The sequence below is a fragment of the Callorhinus ursinus genome, unplaced genomic scaffold (genome assembly GCF_003265705.2).
Source record: "Callorhinus ursinus isolate GAN/ISIS: 27379988/994484 unplaced genomic scaffold, GSC_fseal_2.0 scaffold13, whole genome shotgun sequence".
Lineage (NCBI taxonomy): Eukaryota > Metazoa > Chordata > Mammalia > Carnivora > Otariidae > Callorhinus > Callorhinus ursinus.
Genome location: NW_027397075.1, coordinates 16572540 through 16587459, shown reverse-complemented (window position 1 = coordinate 16587459; position 14920 = coordinate 16572540). Strand labels below are relative to the sequence as shown.

Sequence of the window (14920 nt, the reverse complement as noted above, 5' to 3'; positions counted from 1 at the left end):
CAGGAGGGTGCTGGACCCCTGGGGAGGGTGCTGGGGCTCCAGGAGGGCACTGGGCCCCCCGGGGAGGGTGCTGGGAGGGCGCTGGGCCCCCGGGGAGGGTGCTTGGGGTCCCGGGAGGGCGCTGGGCCCCCGGGGAGGGTGCTGGAACCGTGGGAGGTCACGGGGGCCCCGGGAGGGAGGCAGGTAGCTGATGTGCAAGCAGGTGCTGTGACCCGAGGTGGCTTGTGACCGGTGCGCAGAGCTTAGATTCGGTCCTCAGGAAACAGAAACAGAGTGACTCGTGGCTGGAGAGAAGCGGGGGGAGAAGCCATAGGTGGCAGTGCGGTGAGGACTTGTCAGGGGAGGGAACAAAGCAGCCCCACCCGGCGGGAAAGGCCAGGGCAGGCACATCTGAGTTTGGCTGGAGGGCAGGTTCTTGGTGGGCACAAAGCTGGACATGTGGGTGGGATCCGTATTGTCCTCTGTCCTTGCATGCTCCATCCCAGCCATTGGTGCTTAGAGGTGAAATGGTCAGTGTCCGGGGACGAAGTGGGGAGCAGAGAACTTCCCGTCCGGAGGACAGGACTTGGAATGAAGCAGCGGGAGACGCCGTGACCTTCAGACGCGGGAGGGCGCGGCGCATCTGACGCGGGAGGGCGCGGCGCATCTGACGCGGGAGGGCTGGGGTGACACGGGCTGGGCTGAGCGGGACGCTGAGGTCAGACAGGGCAGGGACGTGCGCCTGCCTGACTGGTGTGTCCCTGTGACCTGGTGCAGGTGACTGCTGGCTGCTGGCCGCCCTGGCCTCCCTGACTCTGAATGGAGAGCTGCTTCGCCGCGTGGTCCCCGGGGGCCAGGATTTCCAGCAGAACTACGCGGGGATCTTCCGTTTTCAGGTACTGTGCTCACGGCCCTGGACACCACGGGTGACCCTGTGGCTACATGGAGGTCGGGCTGCCGTCGAAAATCTGTGTGTCACTTTGGACTCCCTCAAATCTCCACCCCTGATGGCCGGCAGTTGACCTGAAGCCTTCCCGAGAATACAGTCGACCCACACACGTTTCGTGTGTCAAGTGTATTATATGCTGTGTTCTTAGCATAGAGTAAGTCAGAGCCAAGAAAATGTCGGTAAGAAATCCTGAGGAGGACACACGTTTCAGGACTGTGCTCTACTTACCAGCCGGCCCGCGCTGTTCAGGCCGTGTCGTTCGGGGTCCTTCCCATGCCCTTGGGTCCCACCCCACATCCCCGAACCAGAGACCCAGCAGCCCACGTCCAGCGGTCCCTGCAGGGGAGCCGGACGCTCCCCTGGTCTGAGAACCGCCACTCCCACGCACCCTGCCTTCCCCGGCCCTGCGGCCTCAACGAGGAAAGGGGTCCCAAGGTCCTGAGGTCCCAAGGCATGGGACCCACGCGGGCGCGTCTGCTCCTCACTGACACGCTGGACGCCACGTGTCCTGCGTTCTCTGGCCTCTCCTGTGAGCATGGACGGAAGACGCAGAGCCTACTCTTGGGGGGCTCAGAGCTCGTCCCTCGGCACAGGGTGCTGTCTGAGGGGCCTCTGCCCCATGTCCCCTGCCCCGCAGTTCTGGCAGTACGGCGAGTGGGTGGAGGTGGTCGTGGACGACAGGCTGCCCACCAAAGACGGGGAGCTACTGTTCCTGCACTCGGAGACGGGCAGCGAGTTCTGGGGAGCGCTGCTGGAGAAGGCCTATGCCAAGTGAGTATGCCGTTCGGGGCTGGGAGACCCCTGTGTCCCCAGAGGATCGCACCCACCCAGCCCCGAACTCAGGGTGCCGCACCGAGTCCTCCCCAGCACCTGGACGCTGGGGCCAGGAGCTCTCGGCTCAGCGCCGCCCCCATGAGGGTGTGGATCGGGGTGGGGGGCAAGCTCTGCAGGGTCTTGGTGCCTCCACCTTCTCCTTCAAACCCCCAGGTCAGTTCCTAGGTCAAGGTGAATTTATCAAAAGAGTGATGAAAAGGAAGGAACAGGTGCACTTTGATGCCAGTGTCCTGCCCAGTCCTCAACCCCCTTCCTGCTGGTGGTCCATGTGGGAACCTTCTTTGTGGATTCTCCTGATGCGTGTCACTTACCCTGTCCTGCAACCCCATTCCTTTCCAGCCCTCTTCCCAGAGCAAGCCCCTGGGGCTCTCTCCCCCAACCCCTGCCCAGGCTCCCAACCCCCAGGAACCCAGGAACCCAGGGTTGGTGCTGCGAAAGCTGCATTTTGCTTCTTAAAGGGCTGGGGGTGGTGTGGCTTGGTGGGAGGTGGCCCGAGATTCGTTCCTGTAAACCGCGGCCGGGGCTCCCTGCTGACCCCACGCAAAATTGCCCTCCGGTCCTAGCGCCAGCCCACGTGAGCCCCTCACTTGTGGATGATGCGCCTTTTCTTTCTTTCCCCACAGGCTCAACGGTTCCTATGAGGCTCTCACTGGAGGGTCCACGGTGGAGGGGTTTGAGGATCTCACCGGCGGCATCTCTGAGTTTTATGATCTGAAGAAGCCCCCGGCCCGCCTGTTTCAGATCATCCGGAAGGCCCTCCGTGCGGGCTCCCTGCTGGCCTGCTCCATTGATGTGAGTCTCTCTGCTCCCCACTGTGTGAGGGGGAAGGGGCCAGAGCAGCATCTGGGGCTGAACGGGCAAGTCTGGGGATGCACTGGTCCCAGACCTTATTAGTGGCTAGGAACTGGGGCACACCGTGGGAGCCCCAGGCTGTAGTACTAGGAAATGGCCCTGAGAACAGAGCCCTGATCCCTGGATCCCGCATCCTACCTTCACTGGCCCCCTTTCATGGGGCTTTAAGAAACAGATATATGAGGGGTATACTTGATGGACTTTGAGATCCCTGAGGAGAAGGGGAGTGGGTCTGGAACGAGGGTGCGTGTGCTGCCTGGGGGGCTGGCTGTCTGGGCCCCGGGGCGCGTGGACACTGGAGCTGGTCTGTTGTCCCTGCCCCTGTCTGCCTTCACCTGGTGGCCTCGGACAGGTAAACCGCACGTCTCTGCCAAATCTCAGCCCAAGTGTGTGTTTGGTGGGGAGACGATACGGGGCCCAGAGAAGGGGCCTGTGGAAGAGGAAGCGTGGAGACACTGGAGAAGCAGACTGGCCCAAAGCCGCCGTCCTGGATAATTGGTCTTCTTCAGGTGGCATGGGGTCACTCGGGAGAGCAGGTGACCCCCCAGTTTCTGGTGGCATTTAAAGCCTGTAAGCCGTTCTCCGGCCCCTGGAGCCACACAGTGCCGGCCTGGAGCTGCAGGCCTGCTCAGAGGTCACCACCTGCTCCCTGAGGTCACTGCCGCAGCTGCACCCCAGCACCGCCCGGGGGCCAGCCCCGATGGGGTCGGGGTCAGGGTCAGGGTCAGGGTCAAGGTCGGCCATCATCTGTGGACTTCATTCCCAATCAGGTCTCCAGTGCAGCCGAAGCAGGAGCAGAGGTGACCACCTGCCAGAAGCTGGTGAAGAGCCATGCCTACTCTGTCACTGGGGCCCAAGAGGTAAAAGCTGGCCAGGGAGGTGAGGGGAGCAGGTGGTGATGCTGCACGTGTCCACGTTGCCAGGGAGAGCCTCCCCCCGCCGAGGTCCCTCCCTGGCTGCCTGGACGCTACCTGCGCATGGGCCGCTCCTGCTCACGGGCCCTTCGGACTCTTCCCCACTCGGGGACGGATCACGCAGCCAGTCTGAGCGACAGCTCTGTGGACTCCAGTGGCAGGCAGATGAGATGTGGCTGGAGGCGGGAGGATGGTTTTGGAGAAAGTTGCAGAGATGGTCTGTTAGATTCCATAGGCGGTCTAAGAAGTGTGTGTGCACAGGCGTAGCAATCGAAACCCCTAGGACCCCAAAGGGGGTAACGGCAGTGGTGTTGGCCCCCTCAGGATGGGGCACAGCGGCGGGAAGGAGCAGCCCTGTTCCCTCCTCGCCAACCCAAGCAGAAAGCATGGGATGCAGTTTTCGCCGTGTTAATTTACTATATTCTGCCCACTTGGAAAAAACGTTGGCAGTGGGTCATAATGAAGAGCGCAGACACAACCAAATCACGAAGCTGAAATAACCAGACAATCTAGGCGAGAGGCACGGCTGCCCTTGAGAAATGAACTTTGCTCTGAGCTTCCCGATGGCCAAGGCAAAAAGGGAAATGCGATGAGATCTCAAGTTTTTGTTGTGTATCAAAACGGCATGGGTGCTTGTGTTTTGAAAACACACTCTTTAGTAAAGTCGTTCCCAAGTAGAGATTGAGCACATGTGTGTAAGCATGGGCCAGGGCATGATGGAGGACACAAACGGAAGTAGGACACAGAAGACCTAACGTTCATCAGGTCTGTGTGTGTGTGCGAAATGCAAGCATGGCGCTCTGGTGAGTGTTCAGCAAGTGGCCAGGGAAGGCAATAAGTATGGGCTTGGCTCCAAGTATGGGCTCTGCAGGCACACTGCCCCGGGGGCCCATCCTCCATCCACCACGTTCTGACCTAGGGTGACCTAACACCCTGAGTCTAGGATTTCTGAGCTGTAAGAAAGATGGTAACAGCACCCAGCTCCTAGGACTGCCCTGAGGTCTCAGTGCGGTGACAGTGTGTTTGAAATGCTTAGCGCCATGCCTCCTCCAGAGCGCATCCTCGCTGAATGCTGACCACTGTGCTCTGCGCATTTACTGTCATTTGGTCTCATGGATTAAGAGCTCAGTCAGTCTCAGTCAACTACAAAATCGAAGTGCAAGTTAAAGCCGACACAAACTTGTTTGTGAGCCAGATACACAGTTTATTCAACCAAATTGTGGAAAATAGAGCAGTTGGCCATGTCTGGAAAACATGCATTAAAATAGGGGTGTGGTTGTTTGGGGACGTTTGGAAAGTGCAAGTCCTCAGGGGGCAGACGCGGGCGGGGGTGCAGATGTGGGCGGGGGGCAGGCGGGGGGCGGATGCGGGGGGGGGGGGGACGGGCGGGGGGGCAGGTGGGGGCAGACGTGGGTGCGGGGCAGTCATAAGCTCGGGGCAGCGGAGCTCAGCGGCTCAGGGGCTTCCGCGTGTGGACCTTGCAGGTGGATTTCCGGGGCGGTCCTGAGAAGCTGATCAGACTCCGGAACCCGTGGGGCGAAGTGGAGTGGACGGGGGCCTGGAGTGACCAGTAGGTTCTTTCTCCCCGTCCCCACCTCCCTCTGCGGAAAGGCGTCACACAAAACACAGTCCTGCGGAGACCCGTGGCCCGCGAGCGAGGCCGCGCTTTCTGAGCAAGCCGACTGTCCAGGAAGGGGAACCGCGTGGCTCCCGCTGAGAAAGGCGGAGCTCGCGCTCTGGCTTCTGGGCCTCCGGGTGCCTGCTTGGCGTTGGCAGGTTTGGCCGCTCTGTCTCTGGAAGGTTTGCGTGTTTCCTACCTGCCACACCGGGGTGATCGGACGCCTCCCACCGCACAGACCCTGGTCTCTGACAAACGCCAAGCCCCCCAAGCACGCAGCTTAGGATCCTACCCCAGGGGCTGGCTGGCGGCAGACAGCGGTGGGCGGACGGGCGTGGCGCCCTCGCTCAGGATGGGGCGCTTGCTCTCCCGAGAAGGTCATGAAGGGCCAGGCCAGACAGGCTCTCCTCCTGCAGGCCTCCCGCCTGGGAAATGGGAGTACACCCATCTCAATAGGTCCCTAACCTTGCGGGAGGCGCCCCGCGCTGCCCAGGCTCCTCGATGGCGCAAGGGCCCTGGGAGGGGGCTTCATCACGTGTGTCCACGCTGCCCATCACTGCCCACCGCCGGACACTTCCCTTCAGGTGTGCGCCACGGAGAGACGTGGGTCCCTAAGGCCACAGAGGTTGATTCTGCTGTCCAAGTTGGAGCAAAACCCAAAATCTCTGTTCTGGCAACTGCCCAGAAAGGGGGTCCCGCCCGAACAAAATTGACACTCTTAAGTTTTGGCCATTTCAGCTGATAGCTGGTTAGCAGGCTGCCCAGAGGGCTTCTGTGACCCCATCTCCTTCCCTGACGAGCTCTCCCCCCCACCCCCGGCGTCTCTGGGAGGCAGGGGCAGGTGCGAGGGGGGCAGTGGTGGTGGCGGGAGAGGGCCGGGGCCGTTTCTGTAGCAGCTGGTCGGGCAGGAGGACTCTGTGTCTCTGAGCCACACCCCAAAGTCAGCCCGATATCCAGTTAAATTAAACAATTTAGATTTTTTTTTAAGTTCAAAAACCAATCGGGAGATTTAGGTCAGATCCATATTTTTCCAGCTTGTCCCTATGCTTTGTTTATAACAACCACGTTCTGAGGTTTGGATCCGATGGATGAATGTTTCCATGAGTTGAAGGGGTCCTGGGTGCCCTCCTGTGTGACCCCTCGGTCCCACGCGGCCGGGCTTTCACACGGGGAGGGGAGGGCTTGCGGGTTGCTGAAGGCATCCTGCTCGGTTTCTAGACGCTGCACACGTGCTTCAGGAGACCTAGCTTGGTAGTCAGGCGGCTGGAGATGGCATTTGAATCAAGTATTTGGGCATTGCCACGGAAAGGCCACAACACGAGGCCTCTCGGGTGACATGACTTCAGGGAAATTGCTGCCCGACTGGGCCTGATGGCCGTTGCTGGTGGCTTGGGAAGCGGACGGTGTGCGTGTGCCCAGAGAGGGTCCGACTCCCCCAGGACCCTCCCCTGACCAATGAGCCAGAGCGCCGACCTGCCCGTGGACGTGGGGGTGCTCGCCCGGCAGGCACTGTCACGCCTCCTCTCTTGGACCCACCGTCCTGTTACGGGGTCTGGGAGTCTCAGCTAGAAACGGAAGTCTCCCTGGGAGTGAGATTAGGGCCACGTCCCAGCGGCACGACTGGGGTTCATGTCGTCGGTCCACGTCCCTCCCGGGCGTGTGTCCCCCCATCTGTCCCCCCCCCCGCCCACTGGGGTCTGGCTCAGGGGGACGTCGAGCTGCGGGAAACAGCGTGTGTTGCAGCAAGCCTTTCACGAATGACCACCTTTGCTTCGTTTTTTGAAGATTCTGATTTTGCGCTTCCCCCCAGTGCCCCAGAGTGGAATGACATAGACCCCAGGCAGAAGGCGGAGCTGGACAAGAAAATGGAGGATGGCGAGTTCTGGTGAGCCCTGTCTGCGGGAGCCATCCTTCGAGGGGGCTTGCTTCCTGGGTGGCCAGCGGCAGCGTGTCTCCAGGGGTTCAGGAACTCGACGGGGCTCCCTCTGGGGGCGTCCTTCTTCTGCCCCGTTGCCCTCGTGCGGTCTGACCTCAGGGCCTGCAGGTGTCTGCGTCCCCGCCTCTGTCCACTGAGGCAGAGCACCACTCCTGTCTCGCCAAGCTGGGCTTAGCCCCGAGATAGGGTGACTTCCTTTGCAGGGGGGCTAGGACGGATGACAGGGATGCCCCTTGAGCGGGACGTGGACTAGGGTCATCTTTGCTGGGCAGAGTTCAATCGGAGGATGCTTCTGCAGCCTCCAAGGTGCCTGACCCTGGAGGCAGGGCCCGTTTACCGTTCCGTCCCTCCGCCGTGCAGAGGGGGGGCTCTCTTATAAAACAGAGACACCAACAGCAGCCAGGGACTGGGACAGCAACCCCGCGGACGTGGACAGGGTCAGAGCTGGTCCCTTGCTCCGTGCTGGGCGCTGCAGGCACGGCCTCCTTTCTCCTGGAGCCTACCCTGTGGACCCAGAAACCTCTGGTCTTTTGCCCACAGGATGTCATTTTTGGATTTCCTGGGGCAGTTCTCTCGGCTGGAGATCTGCAACTTGTCCCCGGACTCCCTGAGCAGCGAGGAGCTGCACAAATGGGACCTGGTCCTGTTCAACGGCCGCTGGACTCGGGGCTCCACCGCCGGGGGCTGCTTGAACTTCCCAGGTGAGGCGGAGGGAGGGCTGCAGGGCCCCAAGTCCCTCTGGCCTGTCCTCCCCCAGCTTGGTAATGCCTTGGCCTGTTCACTGGCTCCTGGTGTCCCTCAGGGCCGCGCTTCTCCCCGGGCTTGGAGGCCAGGGCGGCAGGGTGGACAGTGGCTCAGCGAACACCGTTCTGTAGCTTCTGTGTGTCCAGGGCATCCACGCTTCCCCCACCTGCCCCTGCCCCCCAAGGACACGCTTCCTTGTACTCACCATGCTCCTTTCTTGGGCTTCTCCCAGCCCCTGGCGGACACGCGTCCACCCAAGCCCCAGACGCTCTGTTGCTTCAGTAGCCGGCGCTGTGCTAAACCTGGGCGCCCGAGCTGTGGGGGTGGGGTGGGGGGCCTGAGCCGGGGCTCCAGGATGGCCACTCCCTGCTGCCACGGGAGCAACACCCTGGTGAGGATGGTCTGTGCAACCCCTGCCTCTGCACTGACCGAGGTGGGGGAGCTCGTCTCCCTGGGTGGGGAACCCTCCCAGGTTCGCCGGATGGGACATCACTGATGCATCCGGCACAGGCTCCTCTTAGGTCGAATCAGCAGCAGGAGGAAGACCCTGAAAAACCGACCCCACCTCCCTAAGGAGAAATGAAGGAGAGCAGAGCCCGCTCCCTCCACCCCCAGCTCCCCAGCCCCCTGCCCAGATGCAGCTCATTGCAGGGCTGCGCTCAGCATCATAATAAAATCCCACGTGCACGCAGGCTGGGTCCCGACCATGACCACCGTGTCTTCCTTTGTCCCATCCAGCCCGAGCTCCACGACTCTGCCGAGCTCTGCTGCTTTACCCTCAGGACGTAGCGTTAATGCCCCCTGTGCGAGGCGCCGCGTGAACCAGGGCTGTTCTGTAAATGGGGGGCGTTATTTTTATGGCTCATTCTCTTCTCCAGCTCTGTTAAGGAGTAAACAAAAAATGAAGGGATTGCCGTAATGTTGCATTTGGGAGAAATTAAAATACGCTCGCCGTTAGCGAGCGCTTGGAAGGCGGGTAAGAAACTGGCATGGATCGCTTTGAGAGTGCGTAGCGGTCAGGGCGCCGGAGGTATCTGCACAGAATCTCCGTGGTGACCCCATTGGCATGGCCAACTAGCGGTCGGGAGTGGCCCGACTGTGCGGTTGTGCCTGCCCTTTGGTAACGGTGTCCGTGTGCAGGGTTGCAGAGCTGCCTGTCTCCCTGGGAAGCTGCAGAGATTTGGCCTTAAAAGCCTCGTACTCGTGCCCCAAGTAAACAATGTGGATGTGGAGATTCTGGGGAGGTGGGATTGAATAAGTAACATTCTCGTTAATGGCCTGTGGCTCTTGGTCACTGTGCACGCCTTGTTATCTCATCGCGCTTTACCTCATTTAGGGGATGTGAGGACCGCCCCCCACCCCAGGTCTGTCCTTCCCCCGGGCACTGCTGAGGCCCTAGCGTGTGGACGCCCGCTGGGCCCGGCGTCTTCAGTGACGCTCGGCCGCCTGAGTGTCCTAGAGCCCCGTGTGCCCTCTGACGACCTTTTGAGCTCTGTGCCTCGGCTTGTGGAATCACTGTTTCAAGAGACTTTTAAAAGTCCTCTTTGGAGGGAGGCAGTCTTTCAGAATGCCCGCAGGTGTATGCTTTTTGGTTGCCCATTGTTCTCCCTCACGCACAGCCCATGACGCCCTCCTGGGGGCCGGTGTCTCAGCACTGCAGCCATCTAGCTGAGGGGCAGAGGGTCAGCCCCCAGGGCAGGGGACAGACGCTGGCCCGACGGGCTGTGTCCATGCCTGTGACTCCCCCACAGCCTGAGATTACCCTCCCTGAGGTGGGCTCGTCTTCACGGGCCAGGAGCTGAGAACTGGGGACGTGAACCGTTTCCCCCAGAAGACTTGGGGGTCACTTGTGAGCATCCCGGGGCAGCCCTGGGGCCATTGGACCTCAAGTATTCCCAGTCGAGCGTGTCTGGGCCCCTGGTTGATCAGATGGACCTGTGCAAAGTTTCCAGATGGCGTGGGATGCCGTGGGATGCCACAGGATGCGTCTGTGGGTGCGTGGGAGGGGTGGGGGGGAGGAGGGGATGCCTGCCACCCTGCAAGGGAGACTCGCCGAGGCCCGCTTACCACCAGCTGCGCGTTCTCTGGGGTGACCAAGGCTCTTCCCCTGTATTCTTCCCGCCTCGTCACCCGCCTTGGGGAAACCACGGTCTCCTGGCAACCTCTCGGCGACCTCCAGCCACTTACTGGACCAATCCCCAGTTCAAAATCCATTTGGAGGAGGGGGACGACAGCCAGGAGGGGGGCATCGGTGAACCCTGCCGCACGGTGCTCTTGGGTCTGATGCAGAAGAATCGTCGGCGCAGGAAAAGGATAGGACAGGGCATGCTCAGCATCGGCTACGCGGTCTACAAGGTACCTGGAGCTGGGTCACCCTTTATTACACACTGCATGTCTTTGGTTGGACTGTGTTGGCCGGGAATCGGGGTGCATCTTTGCTATCACTTGAATGGTCCTCATCAAGCACTCTTCTTGCGCCCGTGAATGCCTCTCCCCGTGGATTTCCCGGGACCTGAATTCCACCATTAGAAATTCATTTGTACCACTTCCATCTCTGCTGTTAACAACATTCAGATGCAAAATCCCTTAAACTTTGCTTGTCCTCGAGGGCTCAGGGTTACTGCACTCTTTAGACTTTCCAAGTATAGGCTTCTCAGGGTACAGGAGTCAAGAACGGGGGCCCGAGGCATTTGAAAGGGGAAGGGAGGCCGGATATGGGAGAGATTCTCCTTTCCTCCCACGCTGGGTGACCTTGAGACTCTTCTTGGGACACACAGGCAGGTATGGCTGGGGTGAGGAGCCACACAGCCACCTTCGGTCCGGGTGCCCCTGGCTTGGGGACCGCAGCTCCATCCCAGGCTGCGGTGCGTGCAGGTAATACTCCATGGCCTCACGGATGTGGTAAAGCAAGGCCTTCGGGGCTTGACAAGCCCAGCCAGGAACAAATCGCAATTCACTTTTTATATGGACAAAGGCTCCTTGTAACACATTCCGGAGGGATTCGTGGTGGTTGTTTTTATGTGATTTTGTGAAGAATGAATTTCTTGAGAAAAATACAATTTTAATCGGGAAGAACAAGAGCGGCTGGAGGCCTAACGTCTTGGTATAAATTAATGCATGGAAAAGGAGTGTTGTGATAAGAAACCAGTTGCCAAGCCCGTACCATGTCCGGCCCCTTCCCTTCCCCTCTCTTGGAACTTAGGGCTTTAGAGTTCAGGCTGTGGTATGTGCGTCTCTCATCGTGGAAGAATGCACACTGAAACATAATCCTGGCTTGATAGTGGGAGAAAGGGATTTCAAATAACCTCAGTTCTCCCTGAGCTTGGCCCTTCCACCCCACCTAGAGCGTGATAGCATCAGACCAGACCCTGCTCGCGGGGACCAAGCCCGGGAAGGCGCTCTGCGTGCTTTCGTGAGCGTCCAGCTAGGGTAATAGGGGGCACCTGGGGTCATAGAGGGGCACCTGGGGTCATAGGGGCCACCTGGGGTCATAGGGGGCACCTGGGGTCATAGGGGGCACCTGGGGTTGTGGGGGCACATAGGGTCAGGGGGGTACCTAAGTTGGTAGGGAGCACCTGGTTGTAGGGGAGCACTTGGGGTCGTAGGGGGCACCTGGGGTCATAGGAGGGCACCTTGAGTCATAAGGGGCTCCTGGGGTTGTGGGGGGCACCTGGGTTTGTAGGAAGCACCTGGTTGGGGGGGGGGTACCTGAGGTCGCGGGGGGCACCTGGGGTCGTAGGGAGCACCTAGGGTCGTAGGGGGCACGGTTCCGTGACCCCCTAACTGACTCCTAAGGCTCTGGATGTCCGCAGTCTGGAGAGCTGGGTCGGTTGAAAGCCTGTCACCAACTGGGGAGCAGCCTTGATGCCCCGGAGGCTGAGGAGGCCCACGTGTCTGTCCCGCTCCCTGGCCCCCATCATATTCCTGCTGTGATGACCAGCTCAGGCCTGTTACCCGGGCTCAGGATCCTGCATTTCCTTCCACGGGCCTCGCCGCTCCGGGTTTGGGCGCAGGCATGCAGGTCTGTGAGATATTAGCTCTCATCAAGCCCCCCAGGAATGTGGGGTCCTGGCCAATCACACAACTGGAAAATAAAATAAAAAATCAGCCCCTTTCCCCCTTCAGACTTGTAGGGTGCACTGGTCTCAGACGGCCTCAAAGTTCACCCAGGACAGTCTGCACAATGTGGGGAGGGATGCAGGGCACAGAGGGTGGGCCTCACCGTCGCGGGTGACCTGCTCTTTCCTTCTGCTCCGCAGGTCCCCAGAGAGGTACATGAGCGCTGGCCGAGGCATCCTTCCTTCCGAGGATGTGGCTTGGTGGCCACGGGCTGCTTCCTCGGAGGGAAGCTGGTTCTCCCACACAATCCGGTGAGCCAGTGACCCTGGCAGGTGGCACAGATGATGCTGGGTCCCACCCCCAGGCCCCCCAGGAGGGGACAGTGGTGACCTTCGCGCCCGTGTGCCTGGTGGTTTGCTCGGAACCAGGCAGTTACGGCGTGCCCAGGCTCCTCTATCTGGAGACAGGAATGAATGCCCTGCTCTCTGACAAGAAAAGGAAGGGCCGCTTGATCTGCTTGGCTCCGGCCCCTTCCGTGTCTCCTCGGTGACACACCATCTTGTCCCACTTAACATCTGGGGTTTCCTGCTGATGCCCCCTAGCTGCCCCTGTACCTGGCTGGTTGAAGGAAGAGCCCCAGACAGTGCCTTCGGTGTGTGTGGGGGGGCCGGCCTGGCTCGCACAAAGTCAGGCCGCGTGCGAGCCGGCCTCCCCAGTGAGCCGCTCTGTGGCTGCAGGGTGGACACGCGGGTGTGCAGGCTGCATCCCAGACATGTCACTGCAGAATCTCGGGGGTGATTCTAGCGTGCGGCTGAGGTTGGGAACCCCTGACCCGTGGTGGGGGCCCTCTGGGGTCGACTGTGCTAATGACGTGGAGATGCGTCTTCCCCGTGGCATCGCTGGGTCCTCATGCTTTCCCAGATTTGCCAGCCGTGTGGCACATGCCGACGGGGCCCACGTTCTCAGGATCCCATCGGTGCCATGGGCCGCCTGCCGGCTGGCTCCCAAACACACATCACTGGTTATGGAGCTCACGCGGAGGCAGGACGGATGATGGGAAGTGCACACCTCTTCGCTACGAGAAAATAATCCAAATCTGTGTCACGTCTGGGGTGGTGGTTCCCATCAGAAATGTCCCCTCTGTGTGTGAGACAGCGATCACACGCACACGCGGTGTGCTTCCCGGGGCCCCACACGTGTCACTGTGCATCCTGTGCACTGTCAGCAGCTCCCCAGCTGCTGCCCCAGGGACCCCGGGCTTGTGAAAGCTGGTGGCCCAGCCCCAGAGTTCCCGGTGCCATGGGGCTGGGGTGGGACCCAAAACCGTGCACTCCTAACACGTCCCCCAGGACGCTCGGGCCGGCCCTGGGCCCACACCTTGAGGGCCACCTGCCTCTGACCCTGCCCAACCCTGTACTGTCGCTCCCGGCTGGGCCTTGCCGAGACAGGCTGTGGGCCGGGGGCTTGGTGGGGTTCCTGGAAGGACGGAGGGACCCCTTCTTGCCTCCAGTTCCATGCAGGCCCCCAAACAGGGCTCTCTAATCTGCCGCACCCGGGGCCCTTGCTGGAACTGTGAGCCTCTTTCCCATGGGGAGAGTGTGCTTCCTGCTTCAGCTCTACTGAGTGCCTGTTCCTGGGGTCCCTTGCCTCCCCCGTCCCTGTGTCAGGGATGGCGAGAATGATACGTACCTCCCTAACACCTCGCCCTTGGCTGGGCCCCTGTTGGCCGCCCCTGTAGCAGTCTCCTGCCCAGAATATGGAAGTTTGCAGGGGGCTCCCAAGCGCGCTGGCTGCCCTTGGACCTAGGTCAGCAGGAACTGGTTGGAGATCCCCGTGCAGTCCCGACCAGCCAGGGCGCTGGGGGCAGGTGGCCCCACTTTTCTCCTCCGCTTAGCAGACCTGTGATCCAAAGCAGGTCTGGTGACCGTGGATGGATGCCATCCCCTCTGGGGTGGGCGTTCCAGGTCACACAGAAGCCACGGCCCTGCGGCTTCTCAGCACCGGCCCTCTGACGCAGACGGCTTGAGGAAGATTGGTCATAAAGTCGCAGCGCCACGGGAGGCTTAGTCACCGTAATGACAGCCCGGGCACCCTGCACTCACTAATTAGCCTGCGTCACACACCAGGCCCTCCCACCACCAAACAGAGGGGCCGCGGGGCGCATCCTCCCTCCGTGGAGAGCCAGGAGACTGGGGGGCCTCCCAGACGACTGGCCCTCCGCTTGCAAAATGGTTTCCCAGAAGCAGAGGGGCCCTTCTGGCTGCTTTGGCTTGAGGAGCAGGATTTCAGCTCGCCCCCCAGCCTCAGGCCCGAGCTGGGGGCTCAGGGCCGCCCAGTTAACAGCCGCAGAAAAGGGTCTGTGGGATCGATAGTGGGGTTCGTGAGGCAGATCCCCAGCGAGGAGCGCAGTGTGCACCCGAGACCCTGCTCTGCACCCCTTAGCTTAACCGGGGAGGGGGCAAGGGGTCGGCCACTGTGGCATCAACAGGGTCGGTGTCTCACACGGGGCCTGGTGCCAGAAGTGCCCAAATACACCTGCTGGGGGACATGGGTGCATCCTCAGCAGAACCCGAGGCCTCCCGGTTTGTAGCCCGGCATTAAAAATCAGCCAACCCCAAATCGGAGCGTAGGACCACACTCTGGAGCCGCCGTCTTCCACGATTCCAAGGGACACTCACCTTGCCCTGCTGTGTGCAGCTTCAGAGCCACACGGATGTGCCCCTGGGCCGGAACTTCTTCCTGGGCCGCCAGCCCTGCGTGCGCTCTAGCACCCACGCCAACCTGCGGGAGGTGTCCGGCCGGCTGCTGCTGACCCCGGGGGAGTACCTGATCGTGCCGTCCACCTTCGAGCCCTTCCAGGACGGAGAATTCTGCCTGAGGCTGTTCTCACGGAAGGCCAAGGCCCTGTGTGTATCCTGTTCTTGGGCAGTGCTGGGGGGCGGGGCTGAGTGCCTGGGCCGGGGGGCACGTGTGGTCTGGCAGGTGCACGGCCTGGGTCACAGCCGCTGTGGCCCAGACGGAATCTGTAAAACTCC

At 61.0% G+C, this 14920-nt stretch overlaps 1 protein-coding gene across 1 annotated transcript in view; it reads left to right on the top strand.

Annotated features, from left to right (window-relative positions):
* CAPN8 (calpain 8) overlaps window positions 1–14920 on the top strand; it is a 40092-nt gene that overhangs the window by 13345 nt on the left and 11827 nt on the right. Inside the window, exons 3-12 of the mRNA XM_025877908.2 lie at window positions 757–875; window positions 1566–1699; window positions 2386–2554; window positions 3385–3474; window positions 5013–5098; window positions 6957–7031; window positions 7623–7783; window positions 10006–10181; window positions 12086–12097; window positions 14583–14791. Coding sequence (XP_025733693.1) covers window positions 757–875; window positions 1566–1699; window positions 2386–2554; window positions 3385–3474; window positions 5013–5098; window positions 6957–7031; window positions 7623–7783; window positions 10006–10181; window positions 12086–12097; window positions 14583–14791 — 1231 coding nt within the window. The remainder of the gene's footprint in view (window positions 1–756; window positions 876–1565; window positions 1700–2385; window positions 2555–3384; window positions 3475–5012; window positions 5099–6956; window positions 7032–7622; window positions 7784–10005; window positions 10182–12085; window positions 12098–14582; window positions 14792–14920) is intronic.